Source organism: Zootermopsis nevadensis, unplaced genomic scaffold (genome assembly GCF_977971745.1).
Source record: "Zootermopsis nevadensis isolate Lab colony 2312 unplaced genomic scaffold, Znev_1.0 Znev_ptg000023l, whole genome shotgun sequence".
Taxonomy (NCBI): Eukaryota; Metazoa; Arthropoda; class Insecta; order Blattodea; family Termopsidae; genus Zootermopsis; species Zootermopsis nevadensis.
In genome coordinates, this window is record NW_028259155.1 from 4916905 (window position 1) to 4944754 (window position 27850).

The 27850-nt window shown below is 33.4% G+C and overlaps 2 protein-coding genes and 1 long non-coding RNA gene across 12 annotated transcripts in view; 2 read left to right on the plus strand and 1 right to left on the minus strand.

Annotated features, from left to right (window-relative positions):
* The window catches only part of LOC110831136 (uncharacterized), a 162661-nt gene that overhangs the window by 14074 nt on the left and 120737 nt on the right, over positions 1–27850 (minus strand). The window contains exon 2 of one of the 8 annotated variants that reach the window (XM_087354344.1): positions 6078–6123. The exons of 5 other annotated variants lie outside the window; for them this stretch is intronic. Coding sequence is in view for 1 of the 3 variants with exons in the window: in XM_022066793.2 (XP_021922485.1) it covers positions 2927–2939 (13 nt within the window). In the remaining 2 variants the exon portion in view is untranslated. Of the gene's footprint in view, positions 1–2093; positions 2260–2926; positions 3089–6077; positions 6124–27850 lie in introns of those variants that run through there. 2 more of the 8 variants (XM_022066793.2, XM_022066796.2) reach the window with 2 other exon arrangements.
* LOC110831135 (uncharacterized) overlaps positions 4880–27850 on the plus strand; it is a 30930-nt gene continuing 7959 nt past the window's right edge. Inside the window, exons 1-3 of one of the 3 annotated variants that reach the window (XR_015536664.1) lie at positions 4880–5034; positions 8705–8850; positions 9456–10190. The gene's annotated coding sequence lies outside the window, so the exon portion shown is untranslated. Of the gene's footprint in view, positions 5035–8704; positions 8851–9455; positions 10191–11565; positions 11950–27850 lie in introns of those variants that run through there. The other 2 variants (XM_022066785.2, XM_022066784.2) reach the window with 2 other exon arrangements.
* On the plus strand, positions 24050–24533 carry LOC147872869 (uncharacterized). Its single transcript, XR_015536653.1, has 2 exons — positions 24050–24276; positions 24437–24533. It is a non-coding gene; the product is annotated as an uncharacterized LOC147872869 (long non-coding RNA).

Genomic DNA, 27850 nt, shown 5'->3' on the forward strand with positions numbered 1-27850 from the left:
AAAAAAGACGTTAAAAGCACAAGATTCTAAAACCAACGCTAGTGTACGAAATTAATTGAAACAGTAATTCACTTTTACTGATTCCGAACGTGTACGTATTATTTTGTTGGGTAAGCCTTAGACCTGGACCAATCTAGCATAATCAGAATTCATCTTCCAAAACATTCTAGTTTTTATAATTTAGACGATGGGACAAAGTCCAAAATAATAATCTTACATATTATAACGCACCATCGCCAACAAATCTTCAGACTTCGACAAATATATATTTTTTATTTACTTGAGCAAAATTTCTGAAGAGATCATAGTTGATTATTATGAACTGACGAAGACACTCTGTAGCCGTCCAAAGACAATTTCAACAGCTTTGGCTTATACATGAGATCTACAAGTTAATTTACATAATACGGCTATGAAGTAAATCAGAATGTACATCTGGTAATTCATAAATTAACAACTGTTACGTTTATTGCATCACATACAGGATTAAACATTTCAATGTCTTCACTAGATACACGTCGTCAACGTAATGTTTCTTCTAGAACAACATATAATTGTTGTTAAGTAAAAACGTATTGGGTAATTCTGTAATGACCGTCTACTACCAGCAATTAATATCTGAATATTCGTCTATATTTTTTTAACAGAAAATGCTCTTAATCACTCTGATACAAAGACAGAAATAACCTTAAAACGACAAATATGCCTAACCAGTCAGTTATCATCCAATCACTTCGAGGGAAACAACCTAGAACAGAAATGTCGCGTACGCCTATAACAAAAGCAGGTACATCAGATAATGGGCGATCCTCAACATAATATTGGTTATACGGTCATCAAATACATGGGTGACCTTGGGCTCGGTCATCCACTGAACGATTTCTGAACTTCCCTTGCCTTCAGTTCAACTTTAACCCACGTCCCCATAACTATTTTAGTCAATGCAAGCAAACACTCATCCAGGCCTTGAAAAAAAAAATTTCTTCACCTTTTACAGTTTTCCGTAACATTCCCCGCCTTCTAATTTTTTATAGGTTATGGAACCTATCGCGTTCTGTGTGACCAGTAACGAAAACCGGAGTACCCCTGAAATTCTGAAAAGTCAGTGCAAGTGATTGGTATAATGATTCAGCCACTGTCATGGACAGCTTTCAGCAGGCTATTTAAAAGAAAATGTTTTCCGTTTGGCAGTATATCGAGGGCCTATTGCACTAGAAGAATGGCTAGCACAACATTTTTGACGGGCTCTCCCAGGGTATTTTGAACAGATTACATGTTTTATTATAACAACAACTCTTCAGTCTTCTGGTGGAGAAAGATTACTGAGATGCCAAGACAAAGCAAAATGGAATCTTACATAACAAGTTACCGATTTCCAATGAGAATGATGACGCATCTTATGTACTTAAAACACAACTTGTCAATTACAATGTAGAATACAAGCTATACATATATAACATATTATTTCTATAGGGTTCAACTCAAATAGCACCATCATACTCGAAATGGCTTTATCCCCGCAGATGAACCCATATAATGTTGCTCTTAGCGCAGACCACAAATTTACAAAAACTTGCGGTGCAATTGTAAGAGCAGACTACAGCAGTTATCTAAATATGATACACGAAACAAAGTCAGTAGGAAAACAGTTTTACGGTCAATATATCTCGAACCAAATGCTACATTCTGCATGTCTGATATCAAAACAGAATCTGCATGATAAGAGATATTTCAAATATTCATAACTTCTGTTGAGGTAAATTTAACTGAAAGTAATAACACAGCGATATTCTAAATTATTATTAATAATTCGTGAATAAACACAAAATTTAATGTGGTGGAATATTATAACTGTTCCTACAAACAGTAATAAAATTCTAATTTGTGAATTGTAAATTCTAACATGAAAACGGCAAGAATCTTTTGTGTTACGTGACAGCAGCACCAACACTATTAGATAAAAGATAGAGACTTTTACAGTGACCTTAAAATCAAATTCTGTTATGGTCATTTTTAACTAACTTAAAGCAAATTACATTATATTTGATTCCAATAAATTAAAAATTTCTGGAAGGCACATAAATTTCATGAACCTTGGTCATAATGCTCTTTCTTTAATGGAGAAGTATCATTATACGCCAGTCACAGTCACCACGAGGCATAGGGCTTGTTCGCTTGGACACTGGGACCATGAGTTCAAATACCAGTCAAGGAATGGACGTTCGTCCATGACCCTCTGTGTTGTGCTGTCCTGTAAAGGCAGACGCATTGTGTCATGCTGATTACTCATTCAAGAAGTCCTACCAAATGCCTAAAATACATCAAGTAACCTCCCTCATGAGAGGAGGACAAGGCCCATCGTCAACACTGTATGTTGAGTCTTGGTCCAGTTTGTTTGTTACATTCTCTAACAACAGCCATGTCCTCAATCTTGTCTTCAACATTTTACAGCCCAGTGGCAACCATACACATCACCTGCTTTAACAACCTTATAACACTGTATTTTGTGTGTATAATATACAAATGGGTTCCATATGATTCTAAGAATAAACAGTGTTTATTTCTTTAACACTAACAACTTGATTTTTGCAATAGAAGTGTATTGTCTTTTCTTTTAGAGTAAACTTATTCTTTAAATGTTATTTAGACAAACTTTGACTACAAAGAACTGACAGATTCCACAATGGTTGGCAGCTCATCATTTATAATAAATTAACCATTAAACATCATAACTGTCAACAACAAAACCTGACCACTCAAACTATCCTCAGTCAATTAAATGTAGTAAATGTAGCAATTTCACAAGGAAAAATGCACACAATAAACCATTGGCCTTATGTATAATGTGTCTTTTATGCTCGTAAGCTATCATCAACAAAACGGAACCTGTGATATGGTAAAGGCTTTTCGTACTGTCATTACTTACTGTGAGTTTTCATACACAAATTAGGAGCACAATGGGTCTACGAATACTGAATATGACGAATTTAACACACAAGAATTAAATTAATATCACTACGCACTACAATTCTATCTTCTAGACCGCTGCCATCTTGTTTGTTTACAGCAGCCATCTGTTGGCGATTGCGTGAATCTGCAATGGGCACGGGTACGAGTGGATTAAGTCACTGTTACAGTGATCATACAATAGGCGGAACCATGACGGCCCACAGAACTGTAAGTACTAGTTATTAATTTATACTTCACACATGACAGATATCTAAATTTTTACATCTTTAATTTTTATGTCCAATCCACATTTCATTTAGAATTTCTAATTCACCATATTCTAAATATATTCCAGTTCAAATCTATCATTGTATGTTATCGTTTCTCTTATCTGAAAACAATTACTTTTGTACTTCTCTAGCAATTTGTTTATTATTTTGCAATAAACAACTCTTCAGTCACAGTTTTGTGTTCTTTTCCCTAAATGCACCTATTTATGTATATTTAGTTATTATTCTATAAACTTAATATTAATTTATTGTTGTGAAATTTAGCGGGAATAAAGATGCTGTGGAGAGAGAGTTCTCAAGTCAACGTTAGCGTGTGAGAACTTTATTGATCCGCAGTACAGCACAAAATCTGACACGCCGTTGAGAATGAAATGGATGAAGGTTATTATTATTTATGAAGACGGTGAGATACACTTTAGTTCTATCGTGTTTGCAAAGTAGCATTAATTTCAAGGTCATTTTCACACCTTCTGTCCAAGAAGAGCCTAGAGTGTTATCCAGGGCACAAGCATGACGCAATACTACCATTGAGAAACTCTTCAAATTATTTTAGACCACTTTGTGTAAACGGAGTATCCATTTCGATTGCCGTAGAAGTTCTTAGATTTGTAGATAAATTATGTACGTCCTGTTAAAAACCTTGAACAGTGATAGGGCTATACATTGTGTTTTCCACACTTCAATTCTGTTCTGACTTTGTGATTTTATTCAAACTGCCATCTATTTATGTTTATAATCTGATGGACCACAATACGTAATATTATTTTAATATGTGGGCGTAGCTTTTTATAATTTGCAAGTAAAATTAAATAGACCTTGGTAAAATTAAAGTTACGGAATTAGGTTTGATAAAAAGTAAATGCAGCGAGACTTTTCGAATTTGTAATTTTTGTTGAAGACAGCATCTGTATTTTTTTAAGGGTACCTATAATCAAGGACAATGACAAATGCTCTTCAACAGTAGAAAGGGGGTAGCTGCTGCTGTTCTCATATAAAAGATGACTGAGCCACTGCGCTCGGTCTCAAGTTAGTAATAAATTCATTCAAGAGATAGCGCCACATCTATGTTTCCACCCTTCAATATTTTATCACGTAACTCGTCTGGTAGACAGGAGATTCTCTGCAAAGGTGAAATCTCAGCGCAAAAATCTTTTCATTTTAATTCATATGTTTGTAACCATAAACATCGGCTAAAATTCATTTACGAAATTCATATAGTCCATTTTACTTTCTGATAATCAGCATTCCGAAACCAGAAAGGACTTTGTCCTAGTTTGCGCGTATAGAATAAGGTATAACCTGTGTCATATGTTATTTTGTGTAGGTCCAGACAATGTTTATATAAATATGTCACGATTTGCATAACGTTACTGCGTAACAGACAAATTCACCAATACCGGACATGTTCCAAAATAGCCTTACTTTAAGGCGATTCATATGCAGTAGTTAAATTGTTTACTCTAGACCAATATTATATTGATATCTTCTTATATCTTCTCTACTATGAAAATTTGTGATTCCTCGTTGTCGCCAATTAATTTGTCGTCAAAAAATGACGTCATCAACAATGTCAACATATATTTGTTTACACGGCATTGTTGTGGAACACAACAATGCCGAGTAAACAAATATAACGATTCAAAACAAAGAGATCAAAAACTATGAAGCCAGTCGCATTATCACTGCTACAGAAGAGAGCACATCGCATTATTGAAAATTAACTGACAGTTGGCCTAAAACATCAGGAAAGTGAAAGAAGACGTTATCAAGTATTTGAAGTACCAACACCAACAAGGTAAACTGATACTCATTCGATATATTACGATTACGAAAACTATTATGATCGATTTTAAGACGAAGATTTGCAGGGGTGGGGCTGTACGTAGAAAGTTGACTGACCAAGAACTGTTTGTTTTTTAAACATTTGACCAACCCCCTCGTCGGTCAAGTGTTTTAACCCCCATTGGGGGGGTAGTTTAGTTTCTTACTCAAGGGTTAAAACACTTGAATGAGACACTAAACTAACCCCCCCCGAAGGGGAGGTTACTTTAGTGTATTACTAAAGATTTTAAAACGCAACCAACCCCCCCCCCCCCGAAGGGGGTTGGTAAAATGTTTTAACCCTCCATTCGGGGGGGGGGGGTAGTTTAGTTTCTTACACAAGTTTGGTTGCGTTTTACAAATTTGACCAAGCCCCCCGAGGCGCTCCGAAAGGAGCGCCTTGCTCTAGTTTTATATAAACAAAGGGTTGATACGGTGAAGTTAATTAGTGCACAATCTGTGATATCCTGTTACAGGCTTCATTTGTACTCAGGAGTAAGGATTCCGAAAATATTATTTTTGTTTTAATTTCTTTGTTGCTTGTGATGTTTATTTACTGCAGAAATAAGCTTTAATGAGTGCTAAATATAAATGTAAGCACTACACGGAATTTAAGCATTATTGAATTGATTGAGTTTTGTCAAGATATGTCTGTTACCCGGAAACATCGACGAAACCCCTGGCGGTAATAACAGGAACTACTGTATACGAAAGTACGAGAGGTGTGAGAAAGAAACGTTGTGGTGTCACAGTCGATTTAAAATATCTTTTTTATTAATTTTTCTATTTACAAATCCCAATTCCGTTTTAAATTAAAACTAATCTTTTGGCATAGAACACGATTGTTGAAAAACTGTTAGCATTAGGTTTACAGTCCATCTACTCAATTTTTGTAAATAATACACTACATGTTTCGATCTCAGCTGGTCATCTTCAGGTGGTTCGAAACTAACAAATATGACTGCTAATTTGTATACACATTTTACCATATAATGGACCGTGCCTTAAGAAGCTTACCTGTTTTAATAAAGTGGGCTATGCAGATGTAGTTACCGGTTTAAAGCTGCAATTGAAATTAAAACTCTATTAGCATATTCTGATTCTTCGTATGTTATGAAATGACAAAGTATTAAATATAATTATGCTACGGCTGGTAATTGACGAGTCTACACGGCGTCAAAACCCAGAAGAACATAACCTCATATCAGTAAAAAAATTCTTGGATATTATCCATCGCCTAGTAAATATAAAACGTAAAACGACGTTTCGGAGATGGGACTCTATCTCCGTCTTCAGGTTCCTACACAGTTGGGCCCACTAGATAGAGCTAATCCCTATCTCCGGAGATAGATAGAGTCCCATCTCCGAAACGTCGTTTTACGTTTTATATTTACTAGACGATGGATAATATCCAAGTAAATTTTTATTCAATTGACTCTTCACCATCGTCAAGAAGTTTTAGATCTGATATAACCTCATATCAGTAAAAATTTCAAATATGAAATAAACGTAAAATTAACAACAGCCTAAGTAATATATGTTTAATAATATTTTTAAATTAAAAAATCGCTGTGTTTGTACGTGTGTGCTAGCATATATCTCAGCTGCAAATACTTCAGTGCCATCTACCAGGTAGATCTAGAACTATTATTTGCTTAACATGCAAACTACTTGCTTCCATAATGTGGAGTTGAGATCCAATAGATTTATTTAGATCTCTATTCGCGCTGACGTGTGAGTTTGCTTATTCTGTTTGATATGAATGTGTTTGTTAGTACAAAAACAGGAAGAAGAGGGACGTAATGTTCATAATATCAAAATAAAAATAGGTGCTAACACCATATTGAAAGTATATACTTAACCAATATGTCAATATCAAACTGACATTGATTTTGAAGATACTGTGCCAGCTACTAACGCTTATCTTTATCCGGCATTGAATATACTCGTTTCTCTATCTCTTTGGCTCTGAGGCAAATACATTTGATTTGTATTCGGTGGTTCAAACAATTCGAATACTACCTAACACAGTTATGACATCTGAGGATTTACGTGATTTATGTAGTTATTGTAACAATGCCAAGATAATATTTCTGCTAATATCCACGAGAAAAATACACCTAGAATTTTTGTGATTTTATGATCGGAGAATTATCCACTGGTAAACATAACCACAAAACATTGTAACATGCATACTGTAACTGCCATTATGAAATTGCAAGTCAATTTCTGTTAATGCTCTAGAAAATTATTTCGAAAACATTGGCCTTTTTCTGAAAACCACTTAATATTTTTTTCTCATTTCGATATTTTTACCGCAATAAGTTTCAATATTCAATAATAAAATTCACTTATGTGTTTCAAATTACCTTAGCTTAAAACTATAAAATGTCTTTATTCATGTTGTGCTTGATATATAAAATTTAAATGTACCTATAATATACACTGTATGAGGTTATATTGTTTTAAAACTTGTCCTCACACTTTTTAACGTCTGCAGTTGATATAGTACATTAAATAACGTATGAACCAATATCTCGTTAATACATAAGGTACATTAATCATTAATAATAAATAAAAGGTAACGATCAGGATGTTTTAATTCATAGTTAATAAACTAATAAAGCCATTCATAATGCTGTTGTTTCAAAATGAGGATTAACTGCAATCTGTCGGCAAACGCCTCAAACTCCTCTGTAAGACGTATCAGGTAGACGGCTGGTTATATTAGAAAACACGCGTGTCAACTAATTTATCTGTCAATCAATTATTTATTTTCATCCGTCTTATCACAATATTTAAAATTTCTTATAATTAAGATAATAAAATATTATTGATGTTCCATATCGATTGATCGATTTACACTTTGGAACATCCTTTACACAACATGTTTCAGTTTTTATAAAACCATCTTCAGGTGTATAAGATTTTCGAACTTAAAACTCAAATATTATTCCATTTGGTGATGTTTTATGCCATCACATCACCAAATGGAATAATATTTGAGTTTTAAGTTCGAAAATCTTATACACCTGAAGATGGTTTTATAAAAACTGAAACATGTTGTGTAAAGGATGTTCCAAAGTGTAAATCGATCAATCGATATGGAACATCAATAATATTTTATTATCTTAATTATAAGAAATTTTAAATATTGTGATAAGACGGATGAAAATAAATAATTGTTAGACTATTCACAATATGACGCAATTACACTATCTTAATTTATCTGTGTTTATCCTAGGATAATTATAAATTTTTTGAGGTTAGTGTTTTTCTCTCAACTGCTACTGTCAAATTAATCACTTCATGAAAATAAAGGTAGCATTCAACAGTAGAATAATTGCGATACAAATTTATATACGGTAATTACAATATTTACCAGAATAAATACGTAATATTATAGTTTACATTTGGAGATCTTATTGTCAGTAATATAAGCTTCAACAGGTGTGACAAATATGGAATAAAATCCCTAGGTGTTCAAAATATTCGTCCGATATCTTCAAAGATTTATGATGATGAAAATGATGACGTCAATCTGTTTCCAAGAGTTTCATTTAGTTATTATCGATAAATATAAAAAAAAAGTCGTATCGAACCCAGTGACTTAATTATGAGTGTCATGTTTTTTTTACTTTTAGGCTCGAGTCTCAGCCTCTCCCAACAGATTTCTCGTAATTTTCCTATTTCATTCCAAACAATTGCTGGTATAGTAACTTAAAACATGGATTGGACTGAAAACGTCATTACATAGCACATAGGTAGCAAGAATGACGGAACAGATCAGGTATCATAGCTCCAGAAACAATACATAAAAACATATTTAAATATGTATATGTTTAAATAAATTAAACCTCATATTAAGCAAATTATATATTTAATATACATATTTCATTAAGATCTGTATACGAGATATTCCTTTCTCGACGTAACATAATTATTTTTTTTTCATTGATATTTATTTTAATGTTCTTACGCCTAGAAAGACTTTATCTGAGTTTCTCTGCTAGGCCTATATAATTTTAGGTAAATTGCAATCACAGCTACTTCCCTATTATATTTAATTTATATTAGTTTTATATGTGCTTACTGTATTTATCAAAATGCCCTTGAACATAAAATAATTTCGAATTATCCCGGTTCTAAATTTTCGCTTAAAACAATCAATTTAATCTGACAGTAACTGACAGGTTAAATTTCAATAACGAAGTAAGGGGAATTTAACTTTATTTGTGGTAGAAAGATGCAAACAAATTAATAAATTTATTTTCCGAATATACTCAATATGGTAAATAAAACATACAGGAAATGGAAACACAAAGCATAGAAATTATTAAGTCGAGGAGAAAGTCAGAAAATATATTAATATACAATTTCTCTTGCAATTTGTAGTTCTGCAGTCCTCTGCCTGCCTTTCCGATCGTCTGTGAGTGGAATAGAATGCATCTATTTCTCTACTGACTAACATTTACTCGTAATGTAACATTCGCGGCGAGCATGTTACATTACACCACAACTGGTGTGGCGCATCGAATGCTCGTTTTGAACGCTCGGCTCGACTGTGCTCATGTGTGCTCCATTCATTTCATTCAATATGTCGGACGTGGAGGTTGTGTTATCTTTGTTTCATTTAATACGCTACTGTTATCTAAAGAACTCGTGAATGCTCGTTACGACGCCGCTCGACTGACTGACTGACTTGTAATGTAACACTCAAACGGATTCGCGAAATAACCGACAACACGATGGAGCGCCCGCGAGCGTGAGCGGCTCCGTTCGCTGTCTTCACTTGTGTAATGCTCGATTTGTAACACGTTACATTACAGGCAAATGTTAAAAGTCAGTCGCCATCTTTAGCGGTCGTCGTATGTACGTGTACAAATATAAAAATAAATAAATAAATGGAAAATCCACCTGTCTGTGTATCCAGACTGTCTGCAGTGAGCTATTTACCACTGAGTTCAGAAACATTCTTTTTTTTGCACACTTTCCTCTAGGGATGTTAAGATTAAAATATAACTATAATTTTACGTTACTTTCTATGGGTGTGAAAATTTGCTGTCATCAAGTGAACAACATTGTAGACTAATGGTGTTAGAGTACAGGAATCTAACGAGTATATTTAAATATAACAAGGTGAAAATAATAAAGACTGGGATTCATAATTCGTTGTCCAAAGAATTTTATGATAATTAAATATACGATAAATAAAAATTTCTTGTATCAAAGAGACTACAACAATAATAAAACAAAGGATCACACAGAATTTAAATGCGAAGTTGTGGGCCGCATTCGTTTGGCCTAGGATAGTAGCAAGTGGCGCGCTCTTGTGAACACGCCGACGAAACTTAAGGTACCGCAAAAGAGAATTTTCTTGGCTAGCTTAGTGACTATCAACTCCTCGTAAATGGCTGTGTTGTATTTGGCTATCTCTTTATCATCATGTCCGTTCGTGGTTCATATGGGCTGTGTATCGGTCTTCATGTCCATTTGTATATTCTTCGTATACATGCGATTCTCACCTGTCTGTGCATCCGCCGATCTGTTATCTCCGGCATTTGTATGGGCCGCGTATCTGCCCGTCGTTTTGTGTTCATTTCGCTTGTGTCAGTCTGACAACAGAACTGCCAATTCTTTTTTTTTTTTTTTGTAGCCTTTAACCGTCTGTGTGTGTGTGTTATTGTCTTTCCTTCATTTCGTCACATGCTTCTTCCTCTCTGCTCGCCTCTCTCGTCCGCTTAGCTACTACGGGCTATTCTCCCTTTTCGCCACTTACATTCTACCGTGTTTCTTTCCACTTCTGTCTCAGAGAATCAAAAGATCTGAACCTACTCTCACATTGGCGTTATTCTTTTTTTTTCCCACGTTTTATTTTGTTACGCTTTAATTCATTCACTTGTTCTGTTATTTCATTGTTTTGTATTTTCTTCTGCGTTCCTTTTAAGTAGTATATGTTTCATCCGGGTATCCAATAGTTTAAACCAAACATATTTCTCCTTTCTTAACCTCAAATGTCTTGATATCGAATCCGTAAACCACGACGTATTATCACTTACCAAAGCGTGACGCTGTAACTGCCATTTAAATTACAAATAAATTTATTAAATTTTAAGATTAAATTAGTTTGTAATATTCTCGTTTAACACATTAAACTTACAAATTCCTGTCGCTTTGTGATAAAAAAATAATCCGGTCTTATTACATTTCTATTCGAGTTTTAATCAGCAGTTATAATTTATAACTCCCCCTTCGGTTTAGGGAAACGTACATATATATATATATATATATATATATATATATATATATAAAATTAGAGCCTGGCTAGGAAAGCTGGAAACACACGACTGTTGGTAAGGCAGATGTACTAAAATTGAATTTCATCTCGTGTTTGCACATCCTTCTCCCCCCCTAAGAACCCCTCTAACCATCATCCCCATTTTGCCATAACCTCACATATCAATCGATAATTTGGTTTGTGCATTCTCCGATCGGGTGCGCCTCTGCTGTTTGTATGTACGTGTGTGTGTGTGTGTGTGGATCGAGTGGTGGTTGGTGAGGGGAGAGATGGATCCTGACCGTAGTGACACTAGCTTGCCATTCTCTGTATGAAGTAGGCAGAGCTGTCGGCGTATGACACTGTACTCTGATGTGTACTGTTGGACTATTTCGATGCCGCAAAGGCGACACGCGTGAAACATTATAGATTGTATTTGAAACTTTTGACGCTGTATATAGGGACAAACACCGTACCGTATTTTTATTCGATTTGAAAGGAAACGTGATTATAAAAGTTACAACTGGCATCCGACGAATCATCTACCGAGATAAAAAAAACAGGTGCAGTTAATCAGCCTCATGGACCAACGGCATAAACAGGATTAATATGGTGAGTCCCTCAGCGTTAAATATCGTCACTTTATAATCATTACACAATATTTATAAAATATTAATTAATTATCATGCATTTTTTCAACGTGTTTAAAAGTAACAGAATTTGTATCGTTAATTAACTTATTACTACTCACACAAAGAAGTTGGACAATAAGTAAGATTTTTTGTTCGTATTATTGCACAAATTCGTATGTTTAATATCACAGTGAAAGTTTATTATTTAGTAGCTACAAATTTTATTATAAATAAATACAAAATATTTCCAAAATTACTGTAAAACAATTGACAAAACTAAGCATCTTCTTAGTAAAGCAATATTGACTTGTAGAAATATATGTTAATATAAAGTTCATTTGATTTCACATTATTTAACTTTAATAACATTTTAGTACATATGCGACACTCGATGAAAGGAAAATCAAACTTGTAAACTAAAAACTGAAATACGAACTTCAACATACATTTGCTAATCTACGTGTGCTTCATTGTCTACTATATTAAATGAAAATAATTCAATAACCATTAATAGACTTGAGGATCGCTGTATTTATATTAATCTATAAAGTTCTTCCAAAATATTTACTTCAAAATCATTCTTATAAATCACTAATTATAAAACTAATATCATTTTTATTACGTAAATACTAAAAGAAAGTCTAGCATTATTATTGGCAGTATTTTAGGTTAAAACTGCCTTCAAGTTTTCAGCAGAAATCAATCATTCTTTTTACCACAAAATACATTTTGACTTATTACCTCTTTAAAAATTCATATTCAGTGATTTAAGTTCGAAATTTGGATTACAATAGGCCTGATTTTGGATGGTCATTCGATTAAACATAATTCTGGAGTACTAAATATTTCTTTAAGAGTAACGCAATTAGCTAAATTACTTACGCAAGTTTGCATACACAGTCAATCAGATCAGATATGTATGATTCATCCTGGTTTCATGATGGCAACAAGTTATTTTGGTACATATCATTATTAGATGAATTTTATAAGCTGTAAGTGAGGCATTCTTTATAGAATGACAACGGGTATTTATTCTTGTATATGTAATTAACAGTTAGATAAAAACTGTGGACGAAATATTTAAGTTACGTTTGCGTGACATTTCTAAAACGGAAACAGGAAAATATATAAGGTTTTTCGTCAGAGACTGGTCTCTACGTCTGCTATTATCATGGCTAATATTAAATAAGGAGCTTTAGACCAGTATTTAATTATTTTTAATCTTATTATAAATTCTTATATAAAATAATTTATTGTTTTAAGAAATGTGAGCGAGGTGAAATATCTGTTACATTAGTACAGCGTTTCGTCGAAATCAGATTTCCAGTCTCCTGTATATATAATAATACAGTTAATAACAAATTATACTTTGATTCTAATTTACATTCAGGGTAGAGAGATCCATATTTAATAAAAAATTTATTATGGCAAACCTTAATAAATTTAAACGAAATCAGTAAAAGTTTTAAATAAATTAAAAACGTACCGCAGATAGATGTGAGAACACAGCTGGATGCTAAATGTCCACAAACTATCGACATTGTTTTGAAAAACGTAGTTAAACATTTCTTACATTTGTTATATCAGAATTTCAGCGCTGAAGCCAAGCACAGTCAGACGTTGAATCTGACAATCAGCTTCAAATACTGACAGAATATATGGAGTACACAACACTTTCAAATGACCTTCTTATGAATAAACAGATTTTTGAATATAGAATATCATATATTAAACAGATAAACGTGGGTGTAAGATTTTTGTAAATTTTAATAAACCACGGCTTCATTTTAATTTCTTGCAGAGGAAATTATCTGAAAATGGCCGCGTATATATAAACTAATCAGATGAAGTCGTAAATCAGGTTTTTCTGTGATAATGACAGTTATTAACTGGTAAATAAATCTCCCGAATTTTGTGGAAATCTAAAGGTAGCATTATTATTATTCTCACAGAAGTGTTGTTCTGAGCCAGTTCAATCCATAAACCTTTTCGCGTCATATATTTCTAACCATACTAATATTATCTTTCCATCTAAGACTATCTTTCCTAAATGCGATAAAACCAAGTTTAGAACCCACACAAATAATCTATATAAAATACATTAAAAACAAACAGATTTCTAATACATTTCTTGAAAAAAAATTGAAAACTCATTTTATTTTAAACTGATTATATATCAGGTTTTTATTCATAAAATGATAACACATCATTAACAAGATTTTTCATATGGATTTTGAAGTGTGAAGGCTTATAGTACCTCTGCATGCCTGGTCTAAGGGTAAGAGCTAATGCACATTTCAAGTCATGACTAAGATCAAGTTATTCCTTGTCTCCGTTTTAATGTTGCCCACTGCTGAAAAAGTAAACAGTCTCACAGAGACACGCACTGAGTGTCAAACAAGATTAGGAGCTTGAGAGCTTTGTTAGAGAGAATCGGGTAACGTAAACCAGCTTTTCGCCAAAAGATTGCCATTTCAAAATCCTAAAAATCTACTTTCAATTCTTTTCCTTTTCCTTTTTTACTCAGAGACGAAAGAATTGTTCTTTTGACTTTACACCCTTGCCTTCGATTTCTTTATCTTTCACGATAAGTGGCTTCATTATACAGGGTGTTCATAAATAAGCGGAAGATTTGAAATGCGTGTAATTATTTGTTTACAAAACATTTGAAAAACTTAAGTACTACGAAAGGGTCGCAAAATATCAAATTTTTTTTTACATGTAATCAAAGAAGTTCAATTTTTTTAAAATAGTACACAAATTTATGTAAAATGTACATTTATCACACTGTTTTAAGTCTGGAAAGTATCTTTTGATGGAATTTTGTATAAAACAATGCAGTTTGGGTTAAATTATAAAGTCTATGGAACGTTCGTATTATTTCAAAATTTAATGCAGAATATTATACTCCTCCCTCCATAACCTTTCATTTTTATTCGTCATTCAGTATCTATTATTTATGCAGCATATGGGTTTCTCAAGTGAGTGGTGTGATTTTCGGTTGACGTCACAGTAGTGAGGGCGCTGTTGCTTGTTTGTGGTTACTATTCCAGATCGAATAATTCTTTTAAAATAACAGCAAGAAATTAATATTGCGTAAAAACTGACAACTTAATCCAGTTTTATTATAACTTGCTGCATTTACGTGCAAGTGAGAACAAGTGACGATAAAAAGACGGAATACAAAACTAAAGGATAACATTAAAAAAAATTGTTAACACGAAATATGGGGCGTTTAATTAAAAAGTTTATTTAATACTGATGTTGTTGTAGATGGTTCCTCTGGGACACTGACATTTACCGGTGAGTCCACACTGCGTCAAAATTCATATTATCATTATCAATATTATATATTGTTTTGTAAACCTGAAAATTAAAGTTTACAGAACAATAATCTTGCCTGTTGTTTTGTATGGGTGCGAAACATGGTCTCTCACTCAGAGGGAGGAACACAGATTGCAGGTGCTTGAGAATCGGGTGTTGAGGAGGATATTTGGGCCTAAGAGGGAAGACGATGGGGCGTGGAGAAAACTGCACAATGACGAGCTTAAAAATCTGTACTCCTCCCCCAATATTGTCAGGGTGATTAAGACGAGAAGAATGAGATGGGCTGGTCATTTAGCGCGCATGGATGGGACAAGAGTTGTGCACCGGCTACTGGTTGGGAAACCTGAAGGGAAGAGACCGCTGGGGAGACCTAGACGTAGATGGGAGGATAATCTCAGGCGGGATCTATGGGAGATAGGAGTTGAAGGAAACTGGATTTTGTTGGCCCAGGACAGGGTCTGGTGGAGGGCTTTGCTTAATTCGGTGATGAACCTTCGGGTTCGGTAAGCCATCTAGTTGGTTGGGTTTACTATTTGGGAAGCCTGAGGGGAAGAGACTGCTGGGGAGACCTAGACGTAGATGGGAGGATAATCTCAGGCGGGATCTATGGGAGATAGGAGTTGAAGGAGACTGGATTCTGTTGGCCCTGGACAGGGTCCGGTGGAGGGCTTTGGTTAATTCGGTGATGAACCTTCGGGTTCGGTAAGCCATCTAGTTGGTTGGGTTTACTATTTGGGAAGCCTGAGGGGAAGAGACTGCTGGGGAGACCTAGACGTAGATGGGAGGATAATCTCAGGCGGGATCTATGGGAGATAGGAGTTGAAGGAGACTGGATTCTGTTGGCCCTGGACAGGGTCCGGTGGAGGGCTTTGGTTAATTCGGTGATGAACCTTCGGGTTCGGTAAGCCATCTAGTTAGTTAGTTATATATTGTTTTGTATGGTTATGAAATTTGGTATCTCGCCCCGAGTAAAAAAAGACAGAATGAGATTTTCCGACGCAAAGTGCTGAGGAGAAAAAAAATATATTTATTTTGCTAGGACTATGATGGAATAAGACACAGAAAATACTTTCCACTACATTTCAGTGAGAGGTTAGGTCACACATGGTTTCTGTGAAATGTGGACAGTTGTCAAAACATTGAACCATATGCCTGCAGTAAAGTTGTTTTATCGGCGCTGTAAAATGTGGAAACAAAGATTACAGACTCGCTCTTTCGCACTCTTATCAAACTAACTTGGCAGAATAGATAATTTAAAATAATATGCTTATTCACTTTAATCGATAATATTCAGGCTTTATCTCAACTTGACACAAGCAAAATATGTTGAGTAGGATTTGATTTTTTCATGGTGGTAAGTCCGAAGATGGTTGTCTTCTAGGTTATAGCGCCGTGTATTCTGGTACAAGTTTATTAGCGTTTCATAGGTCCTTGCTGCCTCCATCATCAGGGCGATGTAGTCTACCAGACGGCGCTATAACCCAGAAGACAGCCATCTTAAAATATATTGAATTCACCAGTCGATCAAGAAGAGATGTAGCTCGATTCATAGTGATATTCATGTCCATAATCGACATCCTGGATCGATTCTCTTCAAAGGAAAATATTTTATTCGTGTCACAGATAATAATTAATGTTTTCACCATCAATAAAAACTTTTTAGGGCATGACTGTTAATAAAAATATTTATTATATAATATGCTTAATAAATCATTAGAAATGTGTAAAGTTTATTAAAGTGATCCCCATTTAAAATATAAATGTACGTAATTTATATATGCATAGACATAATTTAAAACTAATGTGTAATTGGTACTTTTATGCGTTTAATTCAATAACTGCTTCAATTATGAAAACGTTATGACCTGTGTTCAAACATATTCTATCCATCCTTTAGTAAAGATCTGTTGGGTTTCAATCAGTCTACTTGTACTCCTATTAAATCAACTCGGTACCTTCATGTTTATATGTATGTGCTTTCAATGAGCTATACATTGAGATTAGCTCATTATAACGGACTCCACAGAGTAGGTGCCCCCTTCAGCATACCTGAAGACGAGGACAGATACAATCCTCAAAGCGTTGTGTGTTCAATAACATCAGACGGTGAACAAGATCCCAAAAAAACCAAAAATCAAGGAATATAACAGCCTATATATTATAAAATTTTGGTTCGTAAACCTAAAGAAAATTTTTTTTTGGAGGGGTGCTAAGTGTAGAAGTAAGATAATATTCAAATGGACCTTAACGAAATAGGGTTTGAGGTTGTGGACTGAATTAATCTGACCCAGATTTGGCGGACACTTGTTAATACAGCAATGAAGTTTCGATTTCATAAAAGACAGGGATATTTTGACTAGATTGGCTACTACTAACGCCTCAAGAAAGACTTTAAACAATCAAATTATTTAATCTTAGTACCTTCTTTTGTTTTAAATTTCTTTAAAGATGTACTTCACACAGATTTTACAAATAATATAACAAAAATTTATATATCATGAAAGTAAGCATGTTATTGACTATCTATAAACATTTCTTTAAACTTTCATTACGTTAATTAACTATTACGGAGGGATACAAAATATTCAACTAATATATTGTATGTATCGCCCCTTCCAAGTATTTACAATCTTAAAGACTGTTTAAAAAAGGATGTATACAGAATATCAAATTTGGTGGTCGCTTCTCAGACACTTGTTTGTCGCTGTCAACTGCGCCACGAAGCTAACGATGTTCATTTTGAACACTTATAATCTGGATTCGCTAATTCACAAAGTGCCAATGCTGACGTATATAATGGTTTAGTTTATTGAAATGTCTTCATTCCTTTCAGTGAATATGTGTGTGTATATATATATATATATATATATATATATATATATATATTTGGGGTAGCCTGTGTAATTTGGGTTTCACAAATAATGACATAATTGTAGACCAACATGTAGTTACCTTCGCCGTTGAGACACTCAGATGAACACGTGTCCACGTGTCTAGTGCTTAGGAAATTTGTATTTTGTTGGATAGGAAGTTTCGTAACCTACTTAGCATAGCTGGTTCTTGGAAAGGCTAACATTATATCTTTATTACGTACGTTAACTTATTAGTCTGATATTGTTATAATTCAATTACCTGACTAAATTAGAATAATATCACGAAAACATTGAGTCAATTGCTGTCGGCCGCTTATCAGGACTACACATGCCAATTAAGGCTTTATATTAAAATAGAATATCATGATCTGTGTATTTTGATGTCGGTTACGAGTTCAAACCCTACCTCGCCAATAATATTTTGGGACTACATTAAATAATTATATTTACAATTACATTATTAAATTAATTATTACTCAGTTATATAGTGGTAATGCAAACCATATATCGAACCGCCATTAATGCTTTGATATCATAATCATAATAATATAACATTTTTGTAAAACTTCAAAACTAAAGACTACATAGAAAGAAATATGATATTTAAAAGTTCATTTAATGAAGGCAAATTTCGAAGAAATATTAAAAGATTATGCCTTGATGTAGAATAAAGTCGAATGTCACATCATATGGTACAGGGTTTATTCAAATACTGCAGTCAAATATTATCTAACTATATTCAAAACAATAACCCTTTTGTGCACCATAATACTTAGCCAAAGATAGGCAGACTGACAAAACCCTCTGCACTTTCACGTCTTGTCCTGCGATGTATACAAATTAAATTGAACTTGAGTTTGTTGTATTGCCTACATAGCAAGGCGCAATAGGTTTCCTTTACTGCAGAAGCGAACAGGTGGTCATTTGAACACGTGACAGATTATAGGTGTTCCTAAAGACTCACTTTGTCCGACGGGCGTACAGCGTACGAGAGGTTCATGAGATCGTATCTTCAGGGTACCTGGGTCAGTGCTGTGTTTCAAAATAAGTTACTATGCGTTCCTGCCTAGTTATAACACTTCGTTAACCACCTAATTAAAAGGAAGATGGCTGTCTTCTGGGTTTTCCGCCGTGTAGTCTGGTAGATGTTTACCGATGTTTCAGAGGTGATTATTTCTTCCATCATCAGAACCCAGAATATTTGCAGCCTTGAGAAGCTAAAATGCCATCTAAGTAACCATTTTAAAGGACCTGAGTAATATAAAAGTTTATAAATTAATGACCAATGTATTTAATCCACTTTGAATTATTTTTCTGAGAGATTAACATCTATGGTCGCTTTTGTGATGAAACATTTCTGTGGATCCAACACCTTAATTTGCCTCTGAACTTCATATTCTTTGATTACTTTGAGTTTTGGAGCACAAATCCTGTTCTAGCAACTATCTTCCGGTGTGAATCCGACTACCTCTATATTTTTCAGTGGAATTTCTAGTACTGACATTGGTAATCTATTTCTGTGCATTGTTTCTTAGTTTTTTTTCAATTTTCTAAAACATCACTTGAGACTTCCACTGTGTCTTGAACATTCAATTGTTCCCTTACATATATATTCCTTTTGTGATCGAATTTTATAAATCCAAGGAGTGGTCGTAAACTTTCATCTGTACATCTCCTAAACGTTATCCCTTATTCAAAACCGAGAATTTTGTGTACTTCTGAAATGAATGTATCATTTCTGGAAAAGTTTAAGTTCGCTATCACTTAGTTTAAGTTGTATGTTGAAAACGTGAGGTTATAAGCACACAAAGTCTATGTATTTTCCGCTTAATCGAATAAATACCATTTCAATCAGTGAACCGGTATGGTTAATATTTGTCCAATATGTGGAAGATCATATTGCAGTTTCCAAATTATAATTTCTACTTCTTCTTTACAAACAGGTGAGTTAGACGATGAGAAATGATGCTCAGATTTTATCACAGGAAAGCAATGAGTTAACTCAAAGTTGCATTTATTTTGGCGTCAATATATAAAAGTTTCTCTTCACTAGCCAAACGGTAATATTTTGATTAAAGATTTACGTAATATCATATATATTGGTTACATATCTTATGTTGACTTTGACAGCTGTCGATGGTAGACGTTTATAGGAATTATGTTCAAATATGAATGGAACAGTTGGGTGTTAGCAGATAATTTACATGTACAAGTAATCAATTCAGACATAAAATTAAACCAATATAATCGAAATTTAAAAAAACATCTATTAGCATAATTTTATTTTTAAAAAAAAAAATTCGGAGGCTTCATGAACCAGAGATTTAAGATCTTTTATGGCGCGCATTAACACGATATGAACGAGTTATATCGGTTTGAAAACAGTCCTCATTCATTGCGTTTCTTTGATGCATCAATTCAGTAAAATAAACATATCCCGCTATCTCCAGATACCATAAAATGTTCATTTAAAGCTCAGTAAAGACTTCATTTTTATTACAATGGACGAAGAAAATAAAGTCTTTCTAATAAAAAGTTGGAACGGAAGTGTTAAGTAGGAGGACTGGCTAACTTGGCAGACATTTTAGCGGTTTTACTCAGTACCTACAGGCTAATTCATTATTCAGCGAGAAGCCACTACCACCTCTTTCAAAATACCTCCCAACGAACGTTGCATGATTATCTGTTCAGGATGCCGAATAAATAACCTTTCCAGTTGATATAGCGTTGTTAAATAGTTTTAGAATCGATCTGCGTTGATCCAATGCAGATGGAGTTACATTTATGCCCACAATAGCCACTGTTTTTTTCCACAGAATAGCAATACCGTTACTAAAATTATAAATGTCGTAAGTAGTAACGAGTGTATTAAATTCTGATTTAGGAGAGGCGAAATTTTATATTTTAGTAAACTATACCAGAGTGGTCCAGTGTTTTCCTTAATCGTCAGGCAAATAATAGTTTTCCCGTTAGACACAAAGGAAAATATTAAATTTATTTATCAAATCTGTAGGTACATAAAATAGTGTTGTATATCTCTCAATATCCATAAGATAAATGACACTCTTAGAGACACGAACTACAATTTTTTCAGTAACTATCAACTCATCTGACTGTATACGTCCCTTGTGATAACTTGTACCTTTTTTAATAAATACCAAATTATGGTATAGGGTTCATTAACGATTTCATTGAACAGTGAATAACCTGTCCCATATACCATTTGCTTACACGATCCATATTAATTGATAAATCAGCATCATTAGTTGCAATGTACCCATTACAGTCCAAGCATTAAAGACGTTCTTATAACAACAGGAAGTGACGTATTTACATTTAGTGCTATTCGATGTCAACATTGGAGCCTGACGCTATGGCAGTTTGAATAGTAATTCTAGAGGCGTGTCAAACAAAATTCCGTTAGGAACACGAAATAGGAATCAACTACTTATGATTAATGTTATGACGCATGAAATCCGACTATCAGTGTTTATCAAAACCTTTATTAATTTCGTATGTGACTGGTCCGATATAAAACATAATACTCCTAGCAAATGACAGTACTTTCTACTTGGAATGCACTGTTTGGTTTATACAACTATAGAACCGAGCCTGCAAATTAGAAGATATAATAAAACACTGTTCTCAATGTGCTATTACGTGCCATTAGAAGCGATAAAAACTATTTGGGGTGACAGTAGCTAATAAGCATTAACGAATTTGAAACATATATATTGTTTTGTGAACCAGAATACTAGGATATTATAAGTGAACTCACAAATCATTTTAAGAACAAACCTCTACATCTCAGTTTAGCCCTCATTTGTAAGCAGACGACTATTTCATTAAACTAAAATGCCACCATATTGTAACTTGTTTGGTTACATTATGATTTCAGGCGCGTTTACAGACCTACAAATCATATATTAAAATAACTTCGTCTGTAAGCGTGTAATATATTGAGAATTCTTGAAAAGATTGCCATGAATTATGATAATGAGAAATTTTGGTAAAATATCTCATTATATTCTAGTTTAAATTTAGATCGTACAATAACGATGGGTACTTTACATGAAGATTGTCATACGTGGGGAATCCCCCACACAGCCACTTCTGCAGCATGAAACGTAAGCAGATCTTTATACAAACTGTTTCTAATTTTAATAACGATAAATAAAAAGGCATGTCTTATTGAAGTGGTAATCCCATAAAGGACCAGTGTTCAAGAAGTGTACAAGGGAAGGAAAACAGATAAAAATGAGTTGGGAATTTTTTTTTAATAATTTAGAAATTTAAAATACAAATAATGCTATAAACATATGTGAAGAAAATTATTTACATAATAGAAAAATATATAATAGTGTACGATATAGTATTAAAAGAATTTTTTCCAGTTTTCACAAAAAATAATATAATTCACTCGTTATAAAGATTTGTGTCTTCTGAGTTGTAATGCAGCGTAGTCTGACAGAATTTTACCAACATTTCAGAAATCCTCCTTTCTCCTTCCATTATCAGGGCTCATGGTCCTGATGATGGATGATTCTTATAAATATTCAACAGAATGAAACAGAATTTTAAAACAGTTTCAGTTAGCACTGTGGAGATGCCAACCCCAGGACTCGATATATTTTCTGAGAACGAAAGTTAATGTTCAGATGGAAATAACAATATCAAGATTATGAAACAGAATCAGGTTTTAAATCTTGCGAAAAGCAGTTTTTCTTTAAATTTTAGAGGGATTTTCTGTTTTTGCGTTACAAATTCTCCCAGGAGACAATCTCAAATGATTCAACATACAATTATAATTAATACCAACTTAACCGATTGGATAATAAATAGCGTTCAAATGGACAGTTTTGCCAACTTTGTATCTGTAAAGAATACGATGTAAGTCCTAACCGGGCCAAACAATTTTAAATGTGGAAATTGGTATCTATGGCACATGAAAATATCACTTTGGTTTCGTCTCTTAATTCTATCATCGACATTCGTAAACATTCTCATACCTTACATCAGGGTGGTCTAATTTTTATTATTCCCTTAGGACAATAACATTTATCCCGTTACAACAAATTATCAGATTAACCTAAAGTCTTTGTCGTTTTACTCAATGGCTTCACGAAATTTCAGGGTTAGTATACCTGGAGTTACCTGGAGAAAATACACGACAATTTCTTTCCCATTTTACGTCTCGAAGCTGTGTTACAAAAGTACGTAAAAACGAAGTTAAATAAACAAAGAAGAATCAATCAAACGGGATCCTAAAGTTTATAATGCCTAGTCTAGCAGCAAGCATTTGTAACACTGAAGTACTTATAATATATATATATGTATAACACGTCTAATTAGAGCATTTGATAATAAGAGTAAAGAACTCAGTACAAATATGTTGGATCATTAATCGAGTGTTAGTTTCTCATTCTAATTACTTTAGGTCATGCAAAGTAAGTCTAATCACTCCCGTGCTATATCCAAAACAAGTTCTGATACTATGATACATAATAATAAACCGTAATCAGTCCATGTTCAATGTTTTCAAAATTAAGTAGAGTAAGGTCCACTTAATTGCGTCTGACAGCATTTATTATTATATACACCGATACCTAAGGTTGGTATACGTGTTTCAATCGGCGTGACATCTTGAGGCGGACCGTTGAATTAAATAACTGCATGTGTTCGTCTGGTATCGTCGAAGCCAGCGACACGGGATGTAGTATAATGTGTAGCAGAGACCATTGTTTTAAATGAACACGCCCATACGAGACACTTTTCAATTCTCACTTAGAATCCATCGGAAACTCGTCAATATAAAATCAGTAAATACCTAAGATTTAATTTCTGACACTGAATCTCAACCAGAACTGTGGAATACAGCTATTTAATAATACAGAAAGAGATTCTCTAAACACACTGCTGGTAACCTAACTTTGTGAGAATGTTCATCACGTTCTGTGCTTATTTGGTTACATTCTACATACAATAATTTACTTCACGTTAATTTATATTTAGAATCAGGTCTCATTCAATTACCAAGGTACAGCTTATATCTTACATTCAATACATTACATTCAATAACAACGGACACGCACCTCACACACAACCCGGTATGTTATAATACTTTATATTTTGTGATTGTATTTCTTTTGCTTGTATTACGATATATTTGAGTAATTCCTTAAAATAATATAAAATTAGAGTAATATTATTCCATTTCCTATGTCGGTAGCCAGAATCACGATATGAAAATTAAAATTGATTTTGCAGATATAGGCACCCAGACGCGTCTCCAAAATTAAATGAAAGAAGCCTGGAGATGTAATAAAAACGGATAAAACATAAGCAATATAAGCAGAGCAACAGATACACCAGATTTTAATTTTAATTTTGATAGACCTGACGATGATAGAATTGTATATCGAAACATGTCGTCAATTTTAAAATGTAACAATTTTATGTGAAAATTTTATATGATTTTAACAATAAGCTTGTGTAACGACGGAAAATAAAAGTACTGTACCAAGGTACGTTTTTAAGTCTTACGAATTGCTCATGCCATAATCATTGCTTTATAAAAAACAATCCATCTTGAAACTGATAATCCTATTCGAGAACGGTGGCGACGACTGGCGGCTGCAATGACTACTGCTGTCGACACCCGTGTCGATTGCTCGATGTCGCCACGGAGCGGTCCGTGTATACACAACCTTAGTTTAATTTCTGCTTCTTCTTCTTCTTCTTCCAACGTTCAAAATGTTTTTAGACAAAAGTAATAATTTAATAGCAGTATTTTTCCAGAAGGTATCAATCCAAATCATTCATAACTTTGTTACAGTCCACTGCTCCCATAAACCCAACTGCACGAAAGTTGAATAAATTCCTAGGACCAGTGGTCGCACAAATTTTCATATAAACAGACGTCATGTTAGGTTAAATATAATATGCGATAACAAAATAAAAGTACATATTAGTATTTTTATTTTTCGTTATATAATTCTGTGCCATTCTTCAATAACGACAACAGATGACGAAAATGGTTTAATATAAAAATCGTTCTTTATTTAGTGGACCGTTAAAGCTTGACATGCAATGTAGCTACTGCTGTCAAATGAGTGTATGAGATTAAGAGGTGCTTATTCACGTCATTTGATAGTTTATATTCCATATTATATTCGGATATTTATGGAGATAAGATAAATTCCTGTATTGAAACTACTGTTGTGGAATTCAATGTTGATCGTATTAATTATTTCGTTTATATAATTTTTATAATTACTTTGTATTTTGCTTTTTGAACTTTTTTATTATATATAATATTATAATATATATATTATTATAATATAATATTATATATAATATTATATATATAGTTAAAATGACTGAATTATAAATGTTCAAAATTCAAAATGAATTTTTCGACGAGTATTTTAATTATTTTTACTTAAATATCGATTGTGTATAATAATAAATATTATAATTATTTCCGTCCCTATATTTATTCCTCCATCCCATTTACAAATTGATAAATACAGCGGACGCCTATCTGTAAACTAAACACATGACCCTACATTCTTGAACATAGTGTAAGTAGCTCCGTTTGTATTAGTTTCGAGTACATCCAGGACATATCCAGAATTGCAAAGAATTCTCCGTTAAAATACGAAATTAAGTTCAAGGAAAAACAATACCGTCGTTGTATCCAAAGCTATGAGTTCATCATATATTTAAAATTATTTATTATTTGTAAAAATTATTTAATTACTCAAAAAAAATAATCTGTCTATATAAAAGTTCATATGAAATTTACATGCAAAATTTAAGGAAAATATCCTTTTGAAATATCAACTCTTTTGCTCAGACCTTCCCCTGAAACTAACGATCCAGTTAGTCAAATTCACCCGCTTTTATTAAACCAGAAGGTTCATTATCACGTTAATGTAAGCCCGTCCAGGGTCTTATACTTAGCCATCTGAATCCACTCCACACCTCCCATTTGATTTATTTAAGTTCCACGTTAATATACTCAAATTTTGGCAGGGATTTTAATTTCTTTACATAGATTCATATATTACCTGTCCATTTTAGTTTTTAAACTTTCATTACAAATGACCTGTCGATAATATTAGAAATTTCAAAATATAATATTCCTCCTGTAGACTACTAAATGCTACCATAAAACAATATTCACGACTTTTAAATGTTTCAAGATAGTAGGGAGCATAAACGTATAAACTTCGATATAAATACTACACAGAAAATGTAATGGATTTTCATGAATGATAAATTATAGGACTGAGTAAAAATTCAATTGAATAAAAATTTACTTGGATATTATCCATCGTCTAGTAATAAAACGTAAAAAACGTAAAACGACGTTTCGGAGATGGGGCTCTATCTCCGTCTTCAGGTTCCTACACAGTTGGGCCCACTAGATAGATCTAATCCCTATCTCCGGAGATAGGGATTAGCTCTATCTAGTGGGCCCAAATGTGTAGGAACCTGAAGACGGAGATAGAGCCCCATCTCCGAAACGTCGTTTTACGTTTTATATTTACTAGACGATGGATAATATCCAAGAAAGGTCCGGAGATAGGGATTAGCTCTATCTAGTGGGCCCAACTGTGTAGGAATCTGAAGACGGAGATAGAGTCCCATCTCCGAAACGTCGTTTTACGTTTTATATTTACTAGACGATGGATAATATCCAAGAAAGGTCCGGAGATAGGGATTAGCTCTATCTAGTGGGTCCAACTGTGTAGGAACCTGAAGACGGAGATAGAGCCCCATCTCCGAAACGTCGTTTTACGTTTTTTACGTTTTATTACTAGACGATGGATAATATCCAAGTAAATTTTTATTCAATTGACTCTTCACCATCGTCAAGAAGTTTTAGATTTGAGTAAAAATTCACTCAGTATTTAAGCCAATCAGATATAACTTCGAATCCAGATGAAGCTGGTATAGTACACACAATAAAATCTTGTGCGTTCCACGAGAAATAAACCTGTTTTAATTAATGTTCCCTCATATTTGTATTGTGTCTATCGCATTAGTTATACTGTTGTTTTATCTTAACACCTCACCTTCAACTGACAAACCCAGTAAAACATAGGTACATATTATCATGTTGTGTGTTTGGAAATTACTGTACTAAAAGCAGGTCGGTACTGTTTACGTATCAATAATTCATTCTGTTTATTTATATTCACGTGTCATAATTTTTCCACGAGTGTTATGTGGATGATAAATAATTTTGCACTGTAAACAGGAAATTATGGCAGAGGACTGCAGATGTACTTCATTCTGAACACTTAAATAGCATTTGCACACATTTGCTGAAGAAAAACACGTTTTTATTCAGTATAACTCGTAACAAATTAAATCAATACATAAATTCCAAATAAAAAACCTATTTTACTTCACACTCAGGCAATTAAGTAAGCCTGATTAATATTAAAATATATAATAAAATTCAGGTCAATACACAAAACTTTATTTGGATGTTAAAATTTAAAATTTAAATGTTAAAATTTAAAATTTAAAATTTTAACATTTAAATTTTAAATTTTAACATCCAAATAAAGTTTTGTGTATTGACCTGAATTTTATTATATATTTTAATCAAAAACACAAACATGACGCATGTAAACCTTAAACTGATTAATATTTTATATTTCATAA